Source organism: Ictidomys tridecemlineatus, chromosome 8 (genome assembly GCF_052094955.1).
Source record: "Ictidomys tridecemlineatus isolate mIctTri1 chromosome 8, mIctTri1.hap1, whole genome shotgun sequence".
NCBI lineage: Eukaryota > Metazoa > Chordata > Mammalia > Rodentia > Sciuridae > Ictidomys > Ictidomys tridecemlineatus.
The window spans coordinates 136,426,672-136,449,859 of NC_135484.1; the positions used below are offsets into that span (position 1 = coordinate 136,426,672).

The following is a 23,188-nucleotide window of genomic DNA, read 5'->3' on the forward strand; positions in this document are numbered from 1 at the left end:
GTGAGCATATACCAGAGGGGCCCTATCTAGACTTTGGAAGATCTAAAGGGAAACGTATGGTGGGGGGCGGAGAAGAGGAGTTATCTGTGTTGGAAAAGCAGAGTATACAAGAGGGTTTAGAAGTGGCAGGGCTGGCTGAGGACAAGGCTTTCGGGAAGATGACCTTTACGAGGGAGACACTAAGGAGGATGCGGGTGAGGGCAACCAGGGGCAGATCCTGAGGTGGGTGGAGACAACTTTATTAGGGTAGCCTTAAAAATCCCATCTCGGCCTGCGGTGGGTCTCAGTGCTAGAACATGTGCTCAGCAGGTGCCCTGGGGTCAATCCCCAGCCCATGAAAATAAAATTAAATAGAAAAATTTATAATATGGGCTGGGATTGTGGCCCAGTGGTAGAGCACTTGCCTGGCATATGTGAGGAACTGGGTTCAATACTCAGCACCACATAAAAATAAATAAGTAAATATCCATCCACAACTAATAAATTTTTTTTTTAAAAAAGGACCAACTTATAATACAACCTTATTTTGGGCTTTTGGTGGCTCTTAGAAATATCTTGATCAGGGATCCCAGCCTTTCAGAAGACTGAATTCCCAACCCCTGCTCTATCCCTGGACAGAATACGAGAGAAGGGAAGACAGTGACTGGGAACAGGGCAGGCTGGTAAAGGTCCATCCTTGTACAACTTAGGTGTGGGCAAGGCTATTGATCAGTCATTGATTAACAGGTTCAAGATATGGATGAGTCCAGAAAGGGATGGGGGGGGGGTCAAACCTATCTGCTATTTATACCACAGGGCTTTAATCTTTTAGCTAAGATAAGTTGGCTGGATGTTTTGGTTTTGGAAAGTAGACATTGAGAGGAAATTCTGCTAAAAAGGGCATTTGAGAAGACTAAACTCAGGACATGTGGAATAGTCTGGGGGCAACATGGAACCAAAGAGGGTTCTGGACGTGAGGAAGCAGAGTGTCCACAGTGTCCAAGTGTCCACAGCTCAGAAGGCAGTCATGGTCGCCAAGACCATCACTTGCTAAAACCAATCTCAGTAATGCCCAGTGATCTCCAATTCTTCTTGTTTCAGAGGTCTAAAGTTAAAGTTGGAAAATCATGGGTAATTATATAATGCAGGTTCATTATCCCTTATCTAAAAATGCTATTTTGAATTTTGGAGTTTGAATTATTTGCATATACATATATATATATATATGTATATGTATATATATATATATATATATATATATTGAACTATCTTGGTGATGTTCATTCATTCGTGTTTCATATCTATATATGTTAACGTTAAATACTATTTTTAATAATTTTGTGCATGAAACCAAGTTTTACTTTATAGAATTTTCCACTCCTAGAATCATGTCAGTACTCAAAAAAGTTTCAGATTTTGCAGCATTCTGGATTTGAACTTTCAGATTTTGAATTTGGGGGTTAGGAATGCTCAACCGGAAGCAGCTGATCACATGACTATCCTAAGAGATCCAACAGGAAGTTCTTGCAGCCAGGAGTCAGATTAAATGCATGGATTAAGCACACACTGGGAGGTCTCTTCATTATTTTCTGGAATAAAACCACAGGTAACAGTGTCTTCTTTACCTTGGAAGTTAGGTTCCTAGAAGTGGAGTTTCTGGCTGAGGTGGCTCAGTGGTAAGGTGGTGGCCCAGGGACCCACAGCAGGTTTTTCTCTGTCCTAGCCCAGCACTTCTCACCTTCTCTGCTCCCTGGATGTCAGTCAGCAAGACCCAAAGTAGGGAAGCTTCCTTCTCTCTGCGGCACTGAGGTTTTGAGGTCAGGCTGGCCATAAGACTGAGAAAAAAGGCTAAATTCTGAATAATTTTTTCATTTTCCTTCTTTCCAAATCACACACCCTCTTTAGCAAAATGAGAGGAAGCTGCCCTCCTTGCTGCAGTGTCCAAGGGCTCTTGGGCTCACTGGAGACCTAAATGGAGGCAGAACCTCCAGTAATGCATCTCTCCTCTGTTTTTCTTCTTTGGAATGTTGCGACACCCACCAGGAGGGATGCGTCATTTCTGTTGAATGTTTGGGGGCCTCCAATCTAAACTGGATCTCACTGAACGCGCATTATCGGTTGCTTAATCTGCTTTGAAGGGACCGCGGTTCACCTGGGATGAGACAGTCACAAGCACAAACACGCTCCCTGAGGACGCGCATAAGAGTTCCACTGTGGAGCAGCAACACGCAAACACCCTCAAAACCCACCCAGCTTCTGGTAATCCCCGTCACGTGGCGAACAACTGCCTATATTTCTTTGCTTGCTTTTCTTTCTCTCTCTCTCTCTCTCTTTCTCTCTCTCTCTTTCACAAGAGCTCACTAAGTTGTTGAGGCTGGCCTTTAACTCACTATGCCTCCTGCCTCAGCCTCCTCAAGGGCTGGGATCACAGGTGTGCGCCGCTGGCTCACCTGCCTAAGTACATCATTGCTCCCTTTCAGGTCTTCAGGCAGACAGTGAGGAATCAGGAGGGTTGGCGCCACTCCTCCCACGAACTCATCCCTAGGAACCCAGTGAAGGGAGCTATAGGATCCTTCAGGGTGGGATCCACCAGAAAAGAATTCCCCTTGCGCAGGTCTCTGCCCAAGGGGCTTCCGGACCACGAGGACTCGCAGCTCATGCACTGTGCGCTGGGCCACTACATGACAGCAGACCTGGCACCTGCTCCCTTTCCTGTTCTTGGGTCCTCCAGCTGTCCACCCTCCAAGGCTTGCCTGGCCCTTTTCACAGGAAGGGAGGATGAGGAGGCTACAGAGAGCAGGAAGTCCCAGCTGCCCGAGGCCTCTGTCATGGGCCAGAGGAGAGGATGGAACTCCATCAGAGCAGCTGCCAAGTCATCCCTGGGTCACACACGGCAGCTGACTGGCAGCGTCACCTCCAGGTGTGGCTGCTCCCTGCCCACACAACAGCACCATCAACCCTGGGAAGGAGTCCTGGGAACTCTGGGGCTGCGACTTTCCACAGCCAGACACCCCTGCCCCTTAGATGGCAGCACCTTGCCCACTACCCCCATCCCTCCTGCTTCCCACCCCAACAAGAAGAGGCAGAGGAAAAAACCTGCTGAGCTCCCAAACAAGTCAAGGCATCTCATGGCGGCCCTGATTCTGTCAATCAACTTTTAACCATTAGCGCTGAGAGGCCGGAGGGAGTGGAAAGAAGGAAGACACCACTTCAAACATTTTTGCAGGCTACGCATCCCAGCGGCAACCCCAGGCAACCCAAGCGTCACCAACAGGTGGTCAGATAAACACAACGAGGGAGGCACGTGCCAGGAGTATCTGAGGGGTCCACGTACTAGGGTCAAAAATATTAAAACAAGGGGCTGGGATGTGGCTCAAGCGGTAGCGCGCTCGCCTAGCATGCGTGCGGCCCGGGTTCGATCCTCAGCAGCACCACATACCAACAAAGATGTGTCCGCCGAGAACTAAGAAAAAATAAATAAATGTTAAAATTCTTTCTCTCTCTCTGTCCCCCTCTCTCACTTTCTCTTTTAAAAAAAAAAATATTAAAACAAAAAAAATTTGTACCTGTATAGAATTTTGGGGGTCGTTATTCCCTAAACAACACAGTGTAACAGCTGTTTACCTAGCGTTTACATGGTACTCGCTATCACAAGTCACCTAGAGACGATTTAAAGTGTAAGAAGCATGTATGCACGATAAATGCAAATACTACACCATGTATAGAAGGGACCTGAGCATCCTCCAGATTTTGGTACCTGTGGACGTCCTGGAACCCGTTTCCTCAGATCCCAAAGGACAACGATGCTTCTTGTCAATAACAGGAACAATGACTTACTCACACAGTGACTCGTACACTAAGGAAAGATGATGCTGATGAACAAGGCTGCTGAGCTCATGGACATGACCTTCGGGAACAGGCAGACTAAGCGCTGGGGAGAGACAGGAAAGCAGTAGTTGCCTAAGGGAAGGGTTGACTGGTGATGGGCAGGAGGGAATTACCAGGGGTGAGAAATACCTCGGTTTAGGTAGTGGTTAATGGGCCTGTGTGTGAGCCTAAGCCCTAAATCATCCATTTAAAATCTGCCCATTTTCTCTATGCAAATTATACCTCCAGCTTAGAAAATCTGGTGAAAGGTTTTCAACAGGCCCAGAGACCGGGCAGGCCTATCTGACTGCCTGGGGTTTCACAGGGCCTCCCTCCCTCCACCTGCACTGGGGGGACAGGCAGCGCAGTGGGGAGACACGGGGCTGAGGCCAGCACAGACCAAATAGCTCAGTCTCTGATCTACGCTGGGAGTGGAGGCCTTGTCTGCAGCGCCCCTTCTGCCTAAGGAGCAGACCCGCAGGTCAGGCGCTCAGAAGAGGGCGGGGAACTGTTCATACCACTTCTACTCCAAGGCCTGAGGTTCCGGACAAATGTGGTTATGGGGTGTCGTTAATACAGAGCCTCACCGCCCTATCACAAGCACTGAGACTGCCCGACCTCCATATACGTCCTCCACAGGAGCCCGGTGGAGAGCCCGGGACAACTCTGGCTGCAGAGGGGCTCCAGAGCACAGCCTCTCTGCAGTGACCACTCATAGGTGGTGGGTAAGGACGGGAAGGCAGGCCGCTGGTCGGGACTCAGCCCTCAGCTCTGCCACTGCACTTGGCTGTGTCCTTTCAGAACTGACTGTTACCTCTCTGCACCCAGGCTCCTCATGAAAAATTCAAGGACAAGTTCATTTCTCAGGGGGGCTGCTGTCAGGATCCACAATGGTACCCCTAAATACCCAGCCCAGCAAACCTGCCTGCTTTCTTCCTCCTCTTTCACTCAGGGGACGGTGTGCATGGGTCCAAGCCATTCACAGCCATTTTTCCTCTGTGTCGCCTTTCAAGCCCTGTAAGATTTGGCTGCTATGTTTTGTAAACAAATTCGAACAGATCACAAAGAGAAGATTGCTATGCAACATCCCCTCCTAGGACTCAAGTAGAAAATTCATTTGGGGAACTTAAATCCTCTTTTCAATATGATAAACTGTGAGTCTTTAAATTCCCCGATGCCCTCTGCTGTAGTCTAGGTAGTGTTTTTCAGAGGCCCACGGGTTAAAGGTTTGGTCCCCAGCCTCTGTGCCATTGGGAGGTGGTGGAACCTTTAAGAGGCGGGGCCCAGGGGGAGGAAGTTAGGTCATTGGGGGTGTGCCCGTAAAGGGGATACTGGGACCCCAGCCACTTCCTGTCTCTCCCTTTGCTTCCTGGCTACCATGTGGTGGGCAGCCTCCTCTGCCATGCACTCTGTTGTGGTTTGGAAATAAAATGTCCCCCAAAGGCTCGAGTGTGGAAGGCTTGTTCTCCAATATGGTGGTGTTCAGAGGTAGAGAGTCTGAAGTGATGAGATCCTGATGCTCCGACCCCATCAGTGGATTGACCACTGAGGAATACAAACCTGAGTGGATTACGGAGGGGGGGACTGTAGGAGGTGGAACCTAGTTGAAGGGAGTGGGCATTTGGGGTACACTTTGGGAACTGTAGCTTGTCTCTTTCCTTTCCTCTTCCTCCCTCTCTCCCCTTTCCTGCTTCCTGGCTGCCTTGAGAACAGGGCTCTTCTAGCACACCCTTCTGCCATAATTTTTCTACCTCGTCAAAGGCCCAAAGCAATGGAGTCAGACACCACAGACCGAAACCTCTGAAACCATCAGCCAAAATAAATCTTTAATTCATGTTTATCAGGTATTTGTCACAGTGACAAAAATCTAACACATGGCTCCCACCATAATGTGATAACTTGTCATAGACCCAAAAGCAATGGGTTAACCACCCATGAACGGAAACCTCCAAAAACTGTGAGCCAAAATAAACCTTTCTTCTTCTTATGTTGATTATCTCAGGTGTTTTGTTACAGTAATGGGAAGCTGACTATCACAATTTCTGCCTGGTAAGGTGATTCATTTCAGTTTCCCAAAAAGACTGGAGTCTTGCTTCCCTTCACTACTCCTCTCTGCCTCAGTCACTTATCTAAGACTCTACCTAAAAAGAACTAGAGTTAAAAGTGGGGAACGACATGATTGCCAATGAGAAATAAATTAAATAGAGAAGTTACTACTTATACTTAAATCACAATCCAATTCAATTCAAATGCATTATCAACAGACACATAAGACCAAGTTTTTTTTTCAACTTGCTCATAGCTTTGACTATTCATTTTTGACAAGTTTGCTTCTCATTGGATGTCCCAGAAAATGATTAAAAATAAATCTATTAAAATGAAATAATTTCTAAAAACCTACCCTGGAACATGGACTTGATGACTCACTAGGCCACACAGCTCCAGAACTACCAAGCCATAGACAGGACTCTGTAAAGAACACATCACCCTTTTGCCTTAGTTTCCTCAAGTTGGAAGGTCTCTGAGCCACCTCCATTGACTGCTTGCAAGTAGCTCCTGAGAGCCAGCCAGCCATTCTACCCCATGCCTGCACACAGCCGTCTCACCTTCTGCAGACATCAACAGCTCTTCACTAAAGATACCAAGACGATCAAGCACACTGCAAAAGGAATACAATGCTACCAAGTCCAGGGACAAGAGTGGAACCAACAGTGCTGTATTTAAGGAGGGACAGATCCCATAGGGGACAGCATCCCAGGGCTATTTGGAGCAAGGGGAGGGTCAGCTCTGGTTAACAGGTCTGTGTCCCTGGGCAACAGTCTCAGCTAACACCTGGCACTCTTACTTACTTTTAGTTTTCTGAGGCCTTTTTTTTTTTTTAATTGAACCCATGGGCACTTAACCACTGAGCCATAACCCTAGTCCTTTTTATTCTTTCTTTTGAAACAGGGTCTCATTTGGTTGCTTACAGTTTCACCAGGTAGCTGAGGCTGGTTTTGAACCTGTGATCCTCCTGCCTTAGCCTCCCAAGCAGCTGGGATTACAGGCATGTGCCACTGTGCCCAGCTTAGACTTCTGAGTCTTCAAATTCCATGGCAACATATGGTGCCGTTTTGGGAAATGTTCTCCAAAGGCCCACATGTTAAAGGCTTGGTCGCCATCCTGAGGTGCTACTGGGAAGTTGTGGAACCTTTAAGAGGCGGGGCCTAGTGGGAGGAAGTTAGGTCACTGGGGGCATGCACTTGAAGGGGTTTAGGAGGCGGGGCCTAGTGGGAGGAAGTTAGGTCATTGGGGGTGTTCACTTGAAGGGGATTGGGGGGTCCCCAGCCTCTTTCTGACTCTCTGAAGTCCATGGGTACTTTCCCTCAGCACTGGGAGGAGATGTTACAGGACCAATGCTCACTGCCTAGTGCCCCAGGAGAGAGCTGGCTCTGATCTGTTACTCAACAAACATCGCCAGGGCTTACATGGGGTTCTGGCCTCTAGCACTTGGTGTCTTTGTCCCATGGGAGAGCTCAGGAGAGCTCTAGTTTCCTGCTGCTGTAAAATCAGAAAACCACCTCACTGGGAATTAATTATGGAAAAGGCATGTCTGAATTAGAGACATTGTGAAAACAAATCCTTTTTACTTCCAAATAAATGCTTCCTTTCCCAGTCATTGTTACTTTAAGCAGAGGTTCAAAGGATATACTTTCAGGAGGGACTTTGTGGGGCTGAGGACGTGGCTCAGTGGGTCGAGCGTGTGCTTAGCATTCACTAGGCTCTGAGTTTCCTCCTCAGCACCACACACACCAAGAGGGACGTACTTGATCAGCAGCAGCAGCAGCATTCACTCACACAGAAATAGGCAAAGGCCACTTTTCCAAATGTGCCGCTGCAGGCAGGCTGGTCACACTGTCACACTGTGTTTACAGCATCAAGAAGCTCAGCAAACCCTTCACAGAGGGCAAGGATTGCTGGCTGTTCCTCCAGGCAGGATGCCACGCCCTTCCACAGCCCATCACCTGGACACTAGGGCCACCCGCTGTGGGTTGAATAGGAGCCCAGGTCTCCAGGGCTGATTCACCACCCAGCAGCCCTGGCCATCTGTGGGGTGTGGTCAGGAAACACAAGCAGCTGCACATCCACCTAGACCAGGCCTTCTCATGCTTGGGGCAATTGGGGCTGGATTGTTCTCTCGTGTGCACTGTCCTGCAGATTCTCAAGATGTTCAGCAGCGCTCCTGGCCTCTGCTCACTAGACATCAACACCAGCCACAACCCACCTAGTGTGTCAACCCAAATAACACCTCCAGACACTCTCAAATGTCCCCGTGGAAACAAAAATCCATGGAAATCATCCAGGGAACTATATGATGCCAGGACGCCACAGATATTTCCAAAAGTTCCCCAGCGACTAAATGCTCTGGACCCAGCCAGGCATGGTGGTGCATGCCTGTAATCCCAGCAACTCAGGAGGCTGAGATAGGAGGATTTCAAGTTTCAAGGCCAGCCTCAGTAATTTAGCAAGGCCCTGAGCAATTTAGCAAGACACTGTCTCAAAATAATAAGTAAAAAGGACGGGGATGTAGCTCAGTGGTTAAGCACCCCTGGGTTCAATTCCCAGTACCAAAAATAAGTAAATAAACAAATAAAAAGTAAATGCTCTGGATCCCACAATGACCAACCCTAGACTCAGACAGACCAATTCATTCTAGAGAAAGTCACCATGACATCAAGTGGTTTACAGTCAAGTCATTATCCTCTCTACAACCCAGCTTGAACTCGAGTTTGATTAGTGTTCGTTGCAGATAAACAATATCCTTTGTCTTCAACAGCTCAGTCAATTTTGACTTTAGGTCTGAGTTGACCTATGCATCTATCTTCCTTCCATTCTGATCATCCTAGAATAAAATGATGTGACTTCAGTCAGATGCAAGCCATGGCCCCTTAACAACCTCCTTACTGGCACCTTTAAAGACATGTTTACTGAGCACCTACTAGGTTCAGTTGCTGAGGACCCACATTTGAGCAGCAGGATTGAGGTATGAGAGTGGGGAAATAGGGAGCCCAGAAGGGCTGAAAGAGGTGGCAAGGGGGAGGGGAGGGCTCTGGGTTGACGGATGGTATATGCAAAGATGACATAGCACTGTGTGGGAAACGGATTAGCAGCTGGAATATAGGATTTCGGTGGGGACAGAGACAGGAGAAAGCCCACTAACCAGGTCCAACCTCATCTTAAAAACTGTGGAGCATTGAAACCAAAGAGTCACAATGAACTTCTCAACCACAATAGAGAACACACACACTGGGCTTGGGGCAGGGGGTGTGGACAGGATCGGAGCCCAGTCCAGCAGGAAACAGGAGGCTGCCAATGCCCCTCAGGACTGCCCCACACAGGGAGTGCTGGATCTGGGGTTAGGGCTGAACTGTGGCTCTAAAACTCAGACGTTGAAGTCCTACCCCCTGTAGCTCAAAATCTGACTGTGTTTGGAGACAGGCCTTTAATAAGGTAATAAAAGTAAAATGAGGTCACATGGGTGGGCCCTGGTCCCATACGGCTGGTGACCTTATAAGAAGAGGAGGGTCTAGGCATGTAGCTCAGTGGTAAAGAATGCGTTTAGCATGTGTGAGACCCTGGGTCGAATCCCCAGTCCCCACCCCCCAAAAAAGTAGGGAGAGGAGGACAGACGGACACACACACACACACACACACACACACACACACACACACACACACGATGCTGTGAGGACCCAGGAAGAAGCGGGCATCTATGAGCCAAGAAGCAAGGCCTTGGGAGGAACCGGCCCTGCCAACACCTTGATCTTGATGGATTTCAGGCCCAGGTCTGGAGGAACGCACATCTGCCGGGTAAGCCCACCGAGTCTTCGGTGTTTGTCACGGCAGCCCAGAGCTAATACGGAGAGGCCAGCTGAAATCCCTTGCGGTCCCCTGGGGTCTGGCATCAGGCCAGCCCGACAGCCACCTGCAATAGCAGGGAGACTGTGTGGTGGCCAGTGGGGACTCTGGGAAGAGCTGCCACTTCTCAGGGCTGTAGACACCAAGGGGGAGGCAGTGGTCTAGGGGCGGGGTCACGGTCTAATGTGGGCTTGCTGGGGGGTGTTAAGAGGCCCAGAGGGCTCAGGGTGGAGCTCAGTGGTTGAGCACTCACCTAGCGCGCAAAGCCCTGGGTTCCATCCCAACACCAGAACAACAAACAAACAAAAGTCATGTGAATGTGTGTGTGTGGGGGGGACAACACTGGGGGGCTGTGGACAGGCTACCCAGGTGGACAGAAGTCTGGAGCCAGGACGAGGGCAGCTTCTCTCCTGGGTCTCTCCCCCTCGGGGGCTAAAAGCTTGCTCTTCTATCATCTCCCTGTTGACACACTTCAGGAGACTCAGGGGAAAACAACTCGTGCCCAAGGGTGGGGTCCCATGCTGCCTCTAGGACCAACCCCTCGGCACCCTGCACACAGCCCTTCCCAGCCTCCACCAGCTCCACAGAGAAGGCTTCCTTCCCAATGGTCACCACCCAAGCCCTCCTTCAGCGAGGCTCAAATAGCATGTCCCCACCACTGAGCTTCCCTGCCCGACAGATGGCTGAACCTCCTCTGGGTTCCTGTGGCTCAGGTGACTCCCTAGCCGGGCTGCTCACCTGCCTCCCAGGGCGTGCTTACCTCTATATTCACTCCTTGAGATCATTTGCAGTGGCATGAGCCTGTCGCCAAGGGGCAAATACCACATGTGCCACTTATTTGAGGTACCCAGAGCCATCAAAATACAGAAAGCAGGATGCTGGTTATGAGGGACTGGAGGGGGAGGGAAAGGAGAGCTCTTGTTTAGACAGGGTCAGAGTTTCAGTTTGAGAAGATGAAGACAGTTCTGGAGGCGGACAGCAACAATGTCTGCACAACAGTGTGAAGGTGCTTCACGCCACTGAACTGGGCCCTGAGGAAAGGTTAAAATGGTCGATTTTATGAAGGTGTAGTGCAATGGGTTGTTTTTTTTTTCTTTTTTTCCCCAGATTTTAAATAACATAAGACAAAAACTTTGTGCTTACTCTTAAGTGCTCACATACATGCGCTTGACACCAGTGAAACGCCTCAATATGCAGCAATCAAAGCTGCCCAATTTGTAAAGCATCTTTTAAACACGGAGAGAAAGGGACCCGTAATCGAATCTGGGAGGAAACACTCTGTAGTGCAAACGATGAGGCTGGCTGCCTAACCATCCATAATCCAATATGACCCCTGGGAAGCTCGCTGTTGGTAGATGCCACTGGCATCCTCTCCTTTGCGCTTATTTTTTTTTAAATGGCACTAAGAAATAAAGTGGCACTATTCACAGTAGAATTAAATTGTATAAAATACCAACTTTCCATCTTCTACTTAAAAAAAAAAAAAAAAAAAAAAGCCTGGGCTGGGGTGTAGCTCCGGGGTAGAGCAGTTGCCTAGCATGTGTGAGGCACTGGGTTTGATCCCCAGCACAGAGAGGGGGGAAAACAAGAGTCTGATAAACACTGAACTCGCATTCCTGTGACTTAACATTCTCTACCACACATCCCTGTGACTCAGCTGTTTGGTTTTCTGTCCAGATAAGTCTGTCTTGCTTCTACAATAGTGTTTTCCAGTGTGAGCCACCTCCCTGGCTCTTTAATTTGGTCACAAAATTAACCAATTTGGGGCTTTGTGACAGTACTTCCTGGCAAAAGCAGGCCCTCAAAGAGTGTTCTCTTTTCACCAGAAGAAACCTAGAAAAAGATGTGGAACACAACAAAGGAGGAGAGAGAGGCAGAGACAATAGTGTAGACTTGTAAAATAAGGAAGACAGACACTTTAGCTTTGAAGCAGTGACAGCTGGCCTTGTGACAGATATCGGGCACAAAGGGCCCTGCTTTCTTTCAGAAGGGCCACACTGGGCTAAATGCTTACTGTCACTATCTTGCTTTTTTTTTTTTTTTTTTTGTATTGAGGTTTGAACCCAAGGGTGTTCTACCACTGAGCTATATACCTAGTCCTTTTTATTTTGAGACAAGGTCTTGCTAAGTTGCTGAGGCTGGCCTCAAACTTTTGATCCTAGTAGTTAGGATTATAGGTGTGGGTCACCCGGTTGGCCCAGCTCTTCTTAACACTTTGCATTTTCATTTTCATTTTTTTTTTTTTTTTTTTTTTTGCACTGAGCCCTGCAAATTATGTAGCTGGGTCTTGACCTTGGGGGTAGAGGTAGTAACAATTGGCAAAACTCTTTTAGTGCCTGCACATGGACTCTTTTTAAGTTCTCAGGGGTGAACTGGAGCTAACACCTAAGACCTTCTTTAATTATTCCAACAAGCCTTGGGAGGTGTGTTCCTGCCAATTCTGTGCTAAGCTTAAATAGCATCCTGAGACTCTGGGAAGGAAAAGGGTTTTGGGTTTGGAGCATTTAATGGCTGCATCACTGGTACTCAATGATTCTCAATTACCCAAAGTGTATCTGTGCCTAACCCCTTCTAGCCCATTTAAGGAAAAGCAAATCCCAGACCCTGTCACATGATTTGAAGGAGTCCCCCCCAATCCAGGTAACTGAACCCCTGCTCTGGAAGCTGTCTTTCCCCACCCTGGCCCCAGCTGGGCAGCAGACTTCCACCCAGAACTCCAGACTTATACAAAAAGAGGCCAAAGAACAGCCGGGTAAGGAAAAGCCCAGACCAAGCCAGTCTGGAGAAGGCACAGAGCTGGCTTACAGGAAAGGCCAGGGCAGATGTGGCTTACAAGAGGGCGATGACAAGGACAGAGATAATGGTGGCAGGGTTCCTGGAAGACCCCCACTTTGTGATATCAGAAGCACCCACCCACAAGCACACACCCTACGTTTTTGCAATAGATATCTATTTTATTAATGAAACCTGGAGTTTGGTTCTTGTTATTTGTAAGGGAAAGGATGACGAGAGAGGTCCGACAGAGTGTAACGCTAGACAAATGGAATAGTCGGAGGGTTCTGTCACAGTAGTGGTTCCACTTCACACAATCAATCACCTCTGCCTCCTGTCCTAGAAGCACAGGCCCTTGTCAACCGCCAGGTCACCTGTCTGGAGGGAAATCTGTCCACTGGTAATAAACAGCACTGAGTCAAGGTGGAACAAAGAAAAAACAAACAAACAAAAAACCAAACCAAGATGACTAACCTCCAGCAGATCAAAGAATATTGGGGTCAAAGTCAAAGGCTTCTGGGAAATATCCCTCCAGGTGGGAAGGGGCAGCTCTCCAAAGACTCCCAGTCTTTCTCCAGTTCTCACCTCTCCCTAAAATTTGCTCTCTGCTGTTACCATCAACTCCTCTTTAAAATTCCAGTCTCCTTGATGTGGGCTGTCGCCTAGCACAGCTAACCCAGACTCTGAAGCCTTTTACTTCTTTCTCTACCGTCCATCACGAACTCAGGTTCCTCATCCAAGGACTCCCTGAAGTTAGTGAAGCGCTGGGCCGATTCCTACCCCCACGTCCCTTCTTCTCCGATCCTGGCTGCTCTGTAGCCATCGACCTGTTTTGATTTTTAGTCTGGAGTTCCACGAACCAACCTTCCCCGGGGGGCTTTTTTGTCTGGGGCTCCTCCAATCCCCTCAACATGGCTTCCCCACGTGAAGGCACACTGGTGGCCCAGGGCCAGACATCTTGGCTTTCCCAAGGAGTAAACCGCCTTTTCGGGTGTGGCCTGTTTGCTCCTCCATCCAAGCACTTCTCCAATGACTCATCGGGGGCAGCCCTTACCCCAGCAGTGGAGGAGGGGAAGGCACCTGAGCTTTCCCAGGTGCCTCCTGTCTGCCCGGTGCCTGGGAGGGTGGCACAGATGCCTCAGGTGTTCTCCTCCTGTCCTCACCACCCCGCCCGCCCTGCCTATAAGGAAACAGGTGAAGCAATGTCCCCAAAGCCAAGCCTGTAATAAGAAGCACTGGCATTGCAATCTACCCGCTGCCAAATGAGAACGGGCTTGTGTCTTTCATGACACCAAGTTCAGGTGAGCTCGGACACATAAGGTGTTCTCCAGACATCCTTCCAACCAGGACACAGCCAGTGTTAAGGTGAGGGAACAGGTGGGTGCTCCCTCAGGTGACGGCTGGTTTGAAGGATGAATTGTAACCAGTGGGTTGAAAGTTGGAGGGAAGGGTGTTCCAGACAGGTGGAACAGCATGAGCAAAGCATCAAGGCTAGGCTGGGAGACTTTTCCTACAACAAAGCAGGTGACAGGGAAGAGGGGGAAAGGCATGTAGGGTCCAGGTCTGATGGTGACAGTTCATGTGGCCATGAAAGGGAGCCACAGGAGGCCCCAAGGAGGGAAGCAAAGAGGATAGGGCTCCATCTTACTTAGAGTCTCTGGGTCCTGAGGTTTTAAGGGAGGCAAGATGAGTCAGGGAGTCAGATGAGGGGACTAAGGAGGCTGAGAAGGCAGAGAAATCTGCCCAGAGAGGTGGTCTGCAGAAGCCCACCCACACAAAGCCACAGGATCACCGTTTCTCAACTATACTGAACCTCCCTCCCCCCCCACACACACACACTTAGGGCCATTGTCAGGCTGCAAAAGAATCATCTGATAGGCCAGTGAAAGAGAGAGCCAAAGAAAGGCAGAGCCCCTGTCTGCACTTCCTGGTCTTTCTCTGACTGAGGGTCACTCTGGAGCAGAGGGTGATGATAAATGGATTCAAACCCTAATAGCCTGGTGACTTTGGGCAACTCAGTGACCTCCTGTTCAGTCTTCTCATCTGTAAACTGAACCCTTGGGACAAGGAGACCTGCACCATCGCTCTACACAGGACAATCTGGTACCTACCCTAGGCACGTAAGCACAGGGACAGCTGGTTGAGGGGAAGTCAGTTCTAGCCCTCCTGTTGCCCACAGCTGGATCGCTCAGCCTTGTGCAAGTTTAATTAGCACCCTTTCTCTTGGAGCATGAGGATGTGAGAAAATGCTGGACTATCCTCAAGGGCCAGTGTTTCCTAACAATGCCCAGGTAACAGCTTTTAGTCCCCCTTATCTGGCCTCAGGTTGCACAAAGCCTGGTCGGTCCCGAAGCTCCCAGCAGCCGGGCTCCACTGGCAGCACACACAGGCCTGGTTTCCGCACACCACTGGTCAGGAGGCCTCTTGCACCAAATGCTGTCCTCTCTCCCCTTTGCCTGTGGTGGCTGCAGAGCCCCAAGACTTCAGGAGCACTGTCTGTCCTCAGTCTCTCTTCTCACTCCACTCCCAGCCTCCATTCCCAAGTCATCGCCTCCCAGATGGCTCTCCAGAGCAGCAGCCTCCTGACCAGCCCTGGTGTATGGAAGTCAGCAGCTTCTGTGGGCCTCCCGGCCTGCCCTTGTCTGCTCAGCACATCCCACCCCAGGAAGTCTTCACACTGCAGCCAGACAGGTCTCTTCAAAAAGAGTTCTCACCAAGTCATATCCCCCCACTCTGCTTCATACTCTTTGATGGTTTTCCTTTGCTCCAGAAATAAAGGAAAAGACTTTCACATGGTTTATAAGGAATCCCCATCCCCCACTCCCATACTGACTGCTATCAACTCCAGGCTCTGCATGCCACAGGACCCTTGAAAATGCTGTTTGCTCTTTGTGGAAAACACACAGCACTCCACCCACCCCCCCAACCCTCAGATCCCATCTCGGATTTCAGTTTCTCACAGCAGTCAGTCAAGGTCAGTTGTTTTTTTTTTTTTTTCCTTTTTCTTGTCTTTCATTTCCTTCTCTTTCTACATACTTAACTTTATTTGTAATTAAAAGATTATTTGATCAGTTGAGGCATGCCCTCTTTATTAGTCTGCAGAGTCTGTGGAAGCTGAGCTGTCTATTTTCACCCATCATTATATCCCCAACACAATGCTTCGCTCAGAATAGGCACCTGTGAGAGGGAGGAAGGAGGGAGGAAGGAGGGAGGGAGGAGGGAGGGAGGAGGGAGGGAGGAAAATATTGGGGAATAAAAGACAAAGAGAGAAAGCCCAGGGTCACAGATAAGTGTGATAGATGCTGAACAACTGGCTCTCTTAAGAGAAATGCAAACCCTGGACTGTAGTTTGCCAATTTTCATGGTGTAAATACTCCCACTGTGGCCCATTCTAAGCTGCCAACTTGACAGAACTGGATGTGAAGTTGGACAGTGATGGGCAAGGTGGCTCAGAGTCAATGGCAGCCAAACTGGCTCCAGGACACCATTGGTCTGTGACAAGGCCAGAACTAACATTCAGAAAGTCCAACATGTTTTGAGATGACACCAACTTTTGAGTCTGTCCTATCTTTCATTAAAAAAAATAAAATAAATTGCAACGTACAAAAAATGCTAATGACACACACCACACCCCACACACACACACACACACACACACACACACACACACACACACACACGAGACTTACAGAGAATTCTAACAATAACAAAACAACATAACAGTTCAGAACAAGAAGAGGAAGGAGGGAGACCCACCACCCAGGAAGAGCGCTGTCCCCCACGAGGAGGAGGAAGGGACAGGTTTTCAGCTTCCAGTCTTTGCATTGATAAGAGTCACTGTTTAATTAAGTGAATGTCTGCATGAAATGCTGGTTATCCTCTGACCTAGTATTTCCCTTTCAAGCCTAATCCTATTCTAATAGCTCTATAAAAGCAAAACAGATACTTGTAACACTAAAATAAACAGGAAATGAGATCATAAAAACACTAAAAGAAAACATGTTTTTTTTCCCCTCCCTAATATTTCAGGCATATCAAAGCACTAAATCTAACACAAAACCCAGAAACCATAAAAGAAAAACCTGTAGTTTGCCCCTATCCAAACCAAATATTTATGTAAAGCTAGAGAAAAAGTGTTTTAAAGAAATCATAACAGATTCATTTACTCTAAGCATAAAGGGCTCCTATACGTCAATAGGAAAATAATCGTCCCCGCAACACACATACATTCAAAGGCAAAGACATGAAGAGACAATTCAAAGAATACACAAAGAGCTCAAAAGCTTGCAAAAAGATGGGTTAGCTCTCATACTAAAGTGCAAATTACAACAATAACCAGATTTAATTTCCACATATCAGACTAGGGATGAGCTAATGGTAGTTAGTGCAGTATTAGCAAAAGAGTTCAAGAAATTTTAGTAAGCTGACAACAATATCAAGCATTTAAAATCCTTTCAACATGGTACAGATTAATAGCAAACTACATTAAATGAACACATTGACTGAAAATGTAAAAAAAAAAAAACAAAAAAAAAAGATGTGTGTGTGTGAGTGTGTATAAAGCATTTAAAAAGTAAAAACCAGTTATTAGGCTAGGTTAATAGAATTGTGAGCTATTTTTTAAAATATTACAATTGCAATGATATTGTAAATTATTTTTAGTCTTAATTAAATTTTACTGATGTCACTTTAAATAACTTCTAAAAGAAGATACAAATTACTTCCCAGGATATTTAACAACTTTCAGGATAAAGGTCAGAAATCTTTTACAAAAAAAAAAAAAAAAAAAAAATCAGAAAATTGGAGATGAACAACCAAACTAAACTTCAAAATTAGCAAAAAAAAAAAAAAAAAAAGGGACTTGGGAAGGTTAGTTATCATTGATTATCAGCAAAATTCTAAATATTATTCAAGAAAGTAGTGAGCATTAGAGGCCAATCAGAATTCACTCAGAACTATATTTTTATTTAAAAATAATATTTTTAAATCTATGGAGTTTTTCTTTACTAAAATCTCAGAAGTATGAGAGTTTGAGTTGCATGTTGGGGTGGAAGAAGGAAGCCAAGTGAGACGAGCCAGACTCTCCTGTGCCCAGATCCCCACCACCTGCTTTCTGTGTAACTCTGAAGGATTTCATTCACTCCTTTTTTTTCTTTTTTTCCAGGACAGCGATTTTCCCAGGGAGGGTACCTGGGATTGAACTCAGGAACACTGGACCATTGAGCCACATCCCCAGCCCTATTTTGTATTTTACTTAGAGACAGAGTCTCACTGAGTTGCTTAACATCTCCCTTGCTGAGGCTGGCTTTGAACTTGCGATCCTCCTGCCTCAGCTTCTTGAGTCGCTGGGATTATAGGCATGTGCCACCACACGTGGCCTGATAATACCTTTCAATGGAACTGGGAGATGAAATATGGAGAACTATGAAAGTCATAAGGAAGTTGAGTACATGGTTCCTGTGCAGAATACCTGGCCCATTCACACTTGAGTCCACTGAGGTATGAATCAGCAATACCCGTTGCATGTTAAGACTGGCCTTGGGTTATTTTTATTTTTACTGTTACTTTGTTTTGGTACCAGAGATTGAATCCAGGGGCACTTAACCACTGAGTCACATCCTCAGCCCTTTTTTAAATTGTATTTTATTTACAGACAGTCTTGATGAGTTGTTATGACCATGCTAAGTTGCTGAGGCTGGCTTTGAACTCAAAATCCTCCTGCCTGAGTTTCCCAACCTGCTGGGATTACAGGTGTGAGCCACCCTGGGTTATTGTTATTCTTAATCAGAGGAAATAATGCATGTTAAAAATGTTTTAAATGTATAAAGGGCTGCACCAAAGAAAAGTGATGGCATTGTTGTTGTTGTTGTTATTATTATTTTGAAGGCATTGCAAGTTCTATAATGGAAATTCTGGTATAGATAACAAATGCCAAGAACCAAGTCAAAAAATAAAAACAAAAAAATATCCTAACAGGGAAGAATCATTTACCCAAAACTATTAAGATGAAAACTAAGTCCTACACTCTGCTACAGCAAAGAAAGCCCTCATCTAATGCAACTCCTGAAGAGGACGAGGTGGCTTGATGACTGTGTTCTTGAGATAATCAGAGTATGTTATGTCACTAAAAGCTTTCAAAGCTTTCATGCATCAACCGTAGGTTCTGTTTGTAGAAGCCCAGCATCCATTTGTCACCTCTTTTGTGTAGGACACACAGGGCCTGCTGCGTCACATTCTGGTGCCATGCTTAAGAGACCCATGCCATGAGGAGCAGTCAGCACAGATGAATCTGTCGTGTATAGAACAGCTAAAATAGGTGGACATTTTCAGCCAGAAAGAGTCTATTGAAAATGCATTCTATTCAGAGGTTGGAGGGGGGGGGGGAGACAATCATTCCAAAGAGAATTGTTATACAAAAAGAGAGAACCTAAGTCTTATTCACTCTCACACACACACACAAACTGTTTCACAGGGAAGAGCGTCTACACATGGGCTTGCCTAAGAACAGAGCACTCCCTACCCATGAGTGGAAGTGTTCAAATCAAGGATGAACAAGTGCCTGTCAGAAGCAACTCAGAAGGGTAGAGAAGCTTATCAGGCCCAAGATCCTTTTTACCTGTAACAACCTGGGACTCTATCTGGCTTGGTGGTTGAGTGTATGGGCACCATGAAAGCTAATGAGAATGAAGGTGGGAACTGTACCTAGCACCTAGGGGCAGAATAGGGGAAACTGTAGAAAAGTACCTGCTGAAGGATCCATACTGAGCGACAGAGGCATTGTCTACAGCTTATTTGCAAGCGGAAGATCATGATATGGGGCAGGAAAAGAGGACAAATGGCAACTTTTGACCCTAAACTTTCATCCACTGACAGAAGACGAAACCTTCTACTTCTGCTTCTACTTGGGCATGCAGGCACAAGACAACAGGCACCTGACCTCTAGAGTTCCCCCACTCCTCACAGTATCCATTCCACATTTGCACATCTGATACAGTATCTAAGTGTATACAGCCAGCAGAGAAAAAAGTCTATCTTAGTGCCAAAATGCACTTGAAAAGCTCTTTAAAGCGTTTGTTATAGAACACTGTAGAAGGACAGTCCTTTATTTAGATCGTATTGGCCTGTGAAAATCAATATGTCCTTTCTGGTCTTTACTGTATGAGAAAACGTGCCTCTAATTATTGTTCCCAGGCCTTAGCGTTGCTCTGGTGGTGCCATGGAATTGCAACATGTCTTCAAGCACTCCCCCAGAAGCATGCCACATACATTAGTGCTACCTGTGACCCTCTTGAGTGCTAACTAAAACAAAACAAAACAAAACCCCACAGCTTTGAATACCTTCCAAAGTCTATTTTTCAAGAAAGATTTGTTCTCTTTTCCCATCATGCCTGATAGAGTTTTGAATAGCTATCTCCTGGAGTTCCATAGCTAGGGGAAAGATACTCTTTCCCACCTTCTAACTTTGAAGTTCAACCTCTTTTTTGACCCCAACACAAAGCACTCTTCACACACACCCCTTTCATCCATTCTTCTTTCTCTGCTCTGGAAAAGCCTTCAAACATTTGAAAACATTTCCAAATCCTCATTCTGTCAGGCATACATGATGACTTAAATAGTCATTGTTCTGAAATTTTCTGTGCTGTTAAGCAAAAAAGAAAAGAAATATTGCTTCCATGAAAGAGAATAAGTCACAAAAACACCTTTGGAGAGACTTGGTAAGGGGGGCGGGGAGTGAGGGGGACGGGAATGAGGGGATAGAGGTGAACCAACCTGGAAGGATCTTCCTAATTACCTTGCAGAGCAGTTGGGACAACTGAACCAGACAGTTCCCACAGGACAGAGCATTTCTGGCTAGGTAAGTACAAGATTAAAACAATAGTTATGATGATGTAAGAGTTTCATCTTACACATCCATGAAGCTACAACTGCTTACTAACACAGATTTACCAGGAGGCAAGTTGCACATTTCACTATCATAAACTGTCAAATTCCATTCTTACACTTAGACTAAGCATCTAAAACTGCTCAGAACTGCCCAGAGGGCGGGAGCAGAAGGAATCTACATTTACTACTGCATTTATGGGGTAAAAAACACAAACTATTTCACAAATTGCTTGACAGAATGGCATATGATGTCTCTTATACATTAAGAAAATCAAAAAATTATAGATGTCTAGGGTAACGATTGTCTAACACTGCCCACTCTTCATTTTGAGGCCCACACACCTCTCTCACAAAACACTCTTGCTGCATGCAATACCTCTGCAAGGGGAACCACTCAGACTCAGAGGACAAAGTGAGCTCACCAGGTCTCAATGCCTCAAAACAATGTAACTGCCGTGCAAGAATAATGGTGGCCCCAGAATATTCCCAGCATCCTTCCTATACTGATGTTTACTAAAGTCCTGAGAACATTTGAGGAAACATTTGAGAGAACACTGGTGTGGCAAAGTCTAAAATCCAACATCTTTGGAGAGGGCTGGACCATGGTGGGGATAATGGAGTGGGAGGGGGAGTAATTTTCAAAATCTCTTTGCTTCTTTGGCTATAACTTCAGCTCTTCAGTTGCCTTTAGACTCTGTCCAAACCAAGCGTGGGATGGCTGAGGACTTAGAGAAAGAGAAATCTCTGAGAATAGGACACTATTTTCATGGATAGATGTTTCTTTGTGGGAGACACAAGGACAACTACCCTGTGAAAAGAACAGAGCCCTGATCCTGGCTCCAACCAGCGACCTTGAAGGAGGCAAGTCCTCCAGGGCCGCCTGGTGACAGGTCAGCAGCCTCACCCTGGGGGTGGGCCATCTTTGCCTGAGTGAGGGTGACATCTAGCAAAGGGTAGCCGGGTAATGGAGGGGTTTTAGAGCGAGGGGATCTTTTTCCATAAGAGCATTGGACAGGGGTTGGGGTGCAGATTAATAAAGGCTGAGGTGCCTTTTTGAAGGCGGGACGCAGCGCAACCGCAAAAGGGGTAAAAAGCCCTAGCTTTGCACCTAATAAATGTCGTCTTTGGTGGATCTCAAAGAATTAAATCAGTAAGAATCCAGGTACACAGAGACCAGCACCACTTGGAGAACTTCTAGTCTCCCTCTGGCTTTGGTTTGAACCTTGGTCTGCAGGGAGAGGGACAGATGGGTAGGCTGGAGGCTACCCAGGAGGGAAAGAGCTCCTGAGAAGGACATGGGGACAGGGTGGTCGCGGCCCTTACCTTGCTGACCACATTCCGAACGAGGCCCGTGCGGATCCCATAGTCCCATTCGTGGCAATCGCAGTTGGAGGCGTTATCCCCCTTGTCCGGAGGGGACGGGAGCGGTGGCGTGTCGCCCCCATATGTGCCGTTGTTGTTGCTTCGGTTGCCCGCGGCTCCCCAGGAGTCCGTGGAGAAGGGGGTGGTCGGGAGACTGGTCCAATTGCCCATATCGCCCCACCGGCCGCTGACTGTGCTCCCCGCCAGCTCGGCGCCTTTGCCGGCCCCGCGGCACCAGAAGTTGGGCTGGTCCAGGAGGAAGGAGTCCGAGAACTGGCTGAAGCCGATGAATAGTGCTGGAATCCAGGTGAGCAGCACGAGGGTCTTCTGGTAGCCTCCACCCAGACCCCCGAGGAAGGGCAGCACCGACCCATCGTAGTCCAGCAACAGGAGGCTCGGGGCACCAGTCGCCGAGCAGCAGCTCGAGTGCGGGCCGCTGCCGCCGGGATGCAGCGGAGGCAGCGGCTGGATCTCCGCGCCGCCGCCCGGGCCCGCGCGTCCCCCGAGGGGCGCCGAGGCCGCCGCGTCCCCGGGCGGCAGGGAGCCGTTCTCCTCCGCCGGAGGCGGCTGCCGCCCGGACCCGCCACCCGCCGCCTCACGCCGCCGGTCTATAGCCATGGCCCGGGCCCGCGGCGCCCGCAGAGGCGCATAGAGCGCGGCGGAGCTCCGCGGGCGCCCCGGGCAGAGCGCGCCGGGCCGGGCGCCCGCAGCCGCCGCCGCCAAGCAGGGCCCGCGGCTCTCGAGAGGGCGCTCCGCGGCCCCGAGTGCGTCAGGTCGCCCCCATGTCACCCGCCGGACCCCGCGCCCCGGGCGCTGCGGCCCCGCTTGGGCGCCTGGCAGAGGCGGGCAGAGGCCGTCCGGGCCCTCAGCCGCCGCCGCTCATCGGTTCAGTGCCGCGGCCGAGCCCGCCGCTCTCTGCTGCTACACGCCGGCCGCGGGAGGAGGAGGAGCCGGCGCCGCGCCCGACCCGCGCCCTTGTCGGCGGCTCCGGGCCTTGCGGGAGGCGGTGCGGGAGGCAGCCGCTGTTCCCGGGCACCGCGATGTATTTATCAGACTTCGGGCGCCCCCGGAAGCCGCGAGCTCAGGACCCAGCCTGCGGAGCCGGCCGCGCTCTCCGGCTCCCGAAGCCGGCCTCCCTCCTCCTCCTCCTCCTCCTCCTCCTCCTCCCGGCGCCGCGGCCCGCCCCCTCTCCCCCCGCCGAGGTGGAGGTAACCGCGGCACCTGCTGCGCCCGGCTCCTGCGCTCGAGCGCCCCCTCCAGTCGGGACGCGCAGCAGTAGCCGCTCGGGATCCACGGGAGGGGGGGTGGGGGAAACCGGACACCCCGGGCCAGTCGGATCCCCTGTCAGTCTCCCTTCCGCGCGGGGTGGGGGAGGGGGAGGGGGAGGGGAGGGGGGTGCAGATCAGGGGACGCAGGCCGGCCAGGG

The 23,188-nt window shown here is 48.7% G+C and overlaps 1 protein-coding gene across 5 annotated transcripts in view; it reads right to left on the reverse strand.

Moving 5' to 3' along the window:
• The window catches only part of Slc22a23 (solute carrier family 22 member 23), a 179,975-nt gene extending 157,066 nt beyond the window's left edge, over positions 1-22,909 (reverse strand). For 2 of the 5 annotated variants that reach the window (XM_078020485.1, XM_013359640.4), the window contains exon 1: positions 21,724-22,903. In XM_078020485.1, coding sequence (XP_077876611.1) covers positions 21,724-22,380 — 657 coding nt within the window. In that variant the 5' untranslated portion in view covers positions 22,381-22,903. Of the gene's footprint in view, positions 1-21,723 lie in introns of all 5 variants that reach the window. The other 3 variants (XM_078020487.1, XM_078020486.1, XM_078020488.1) reach the window with 2 other exon arrangements.
• Positions 22,910-23,188: the final 279 nt, after the last annotated feature.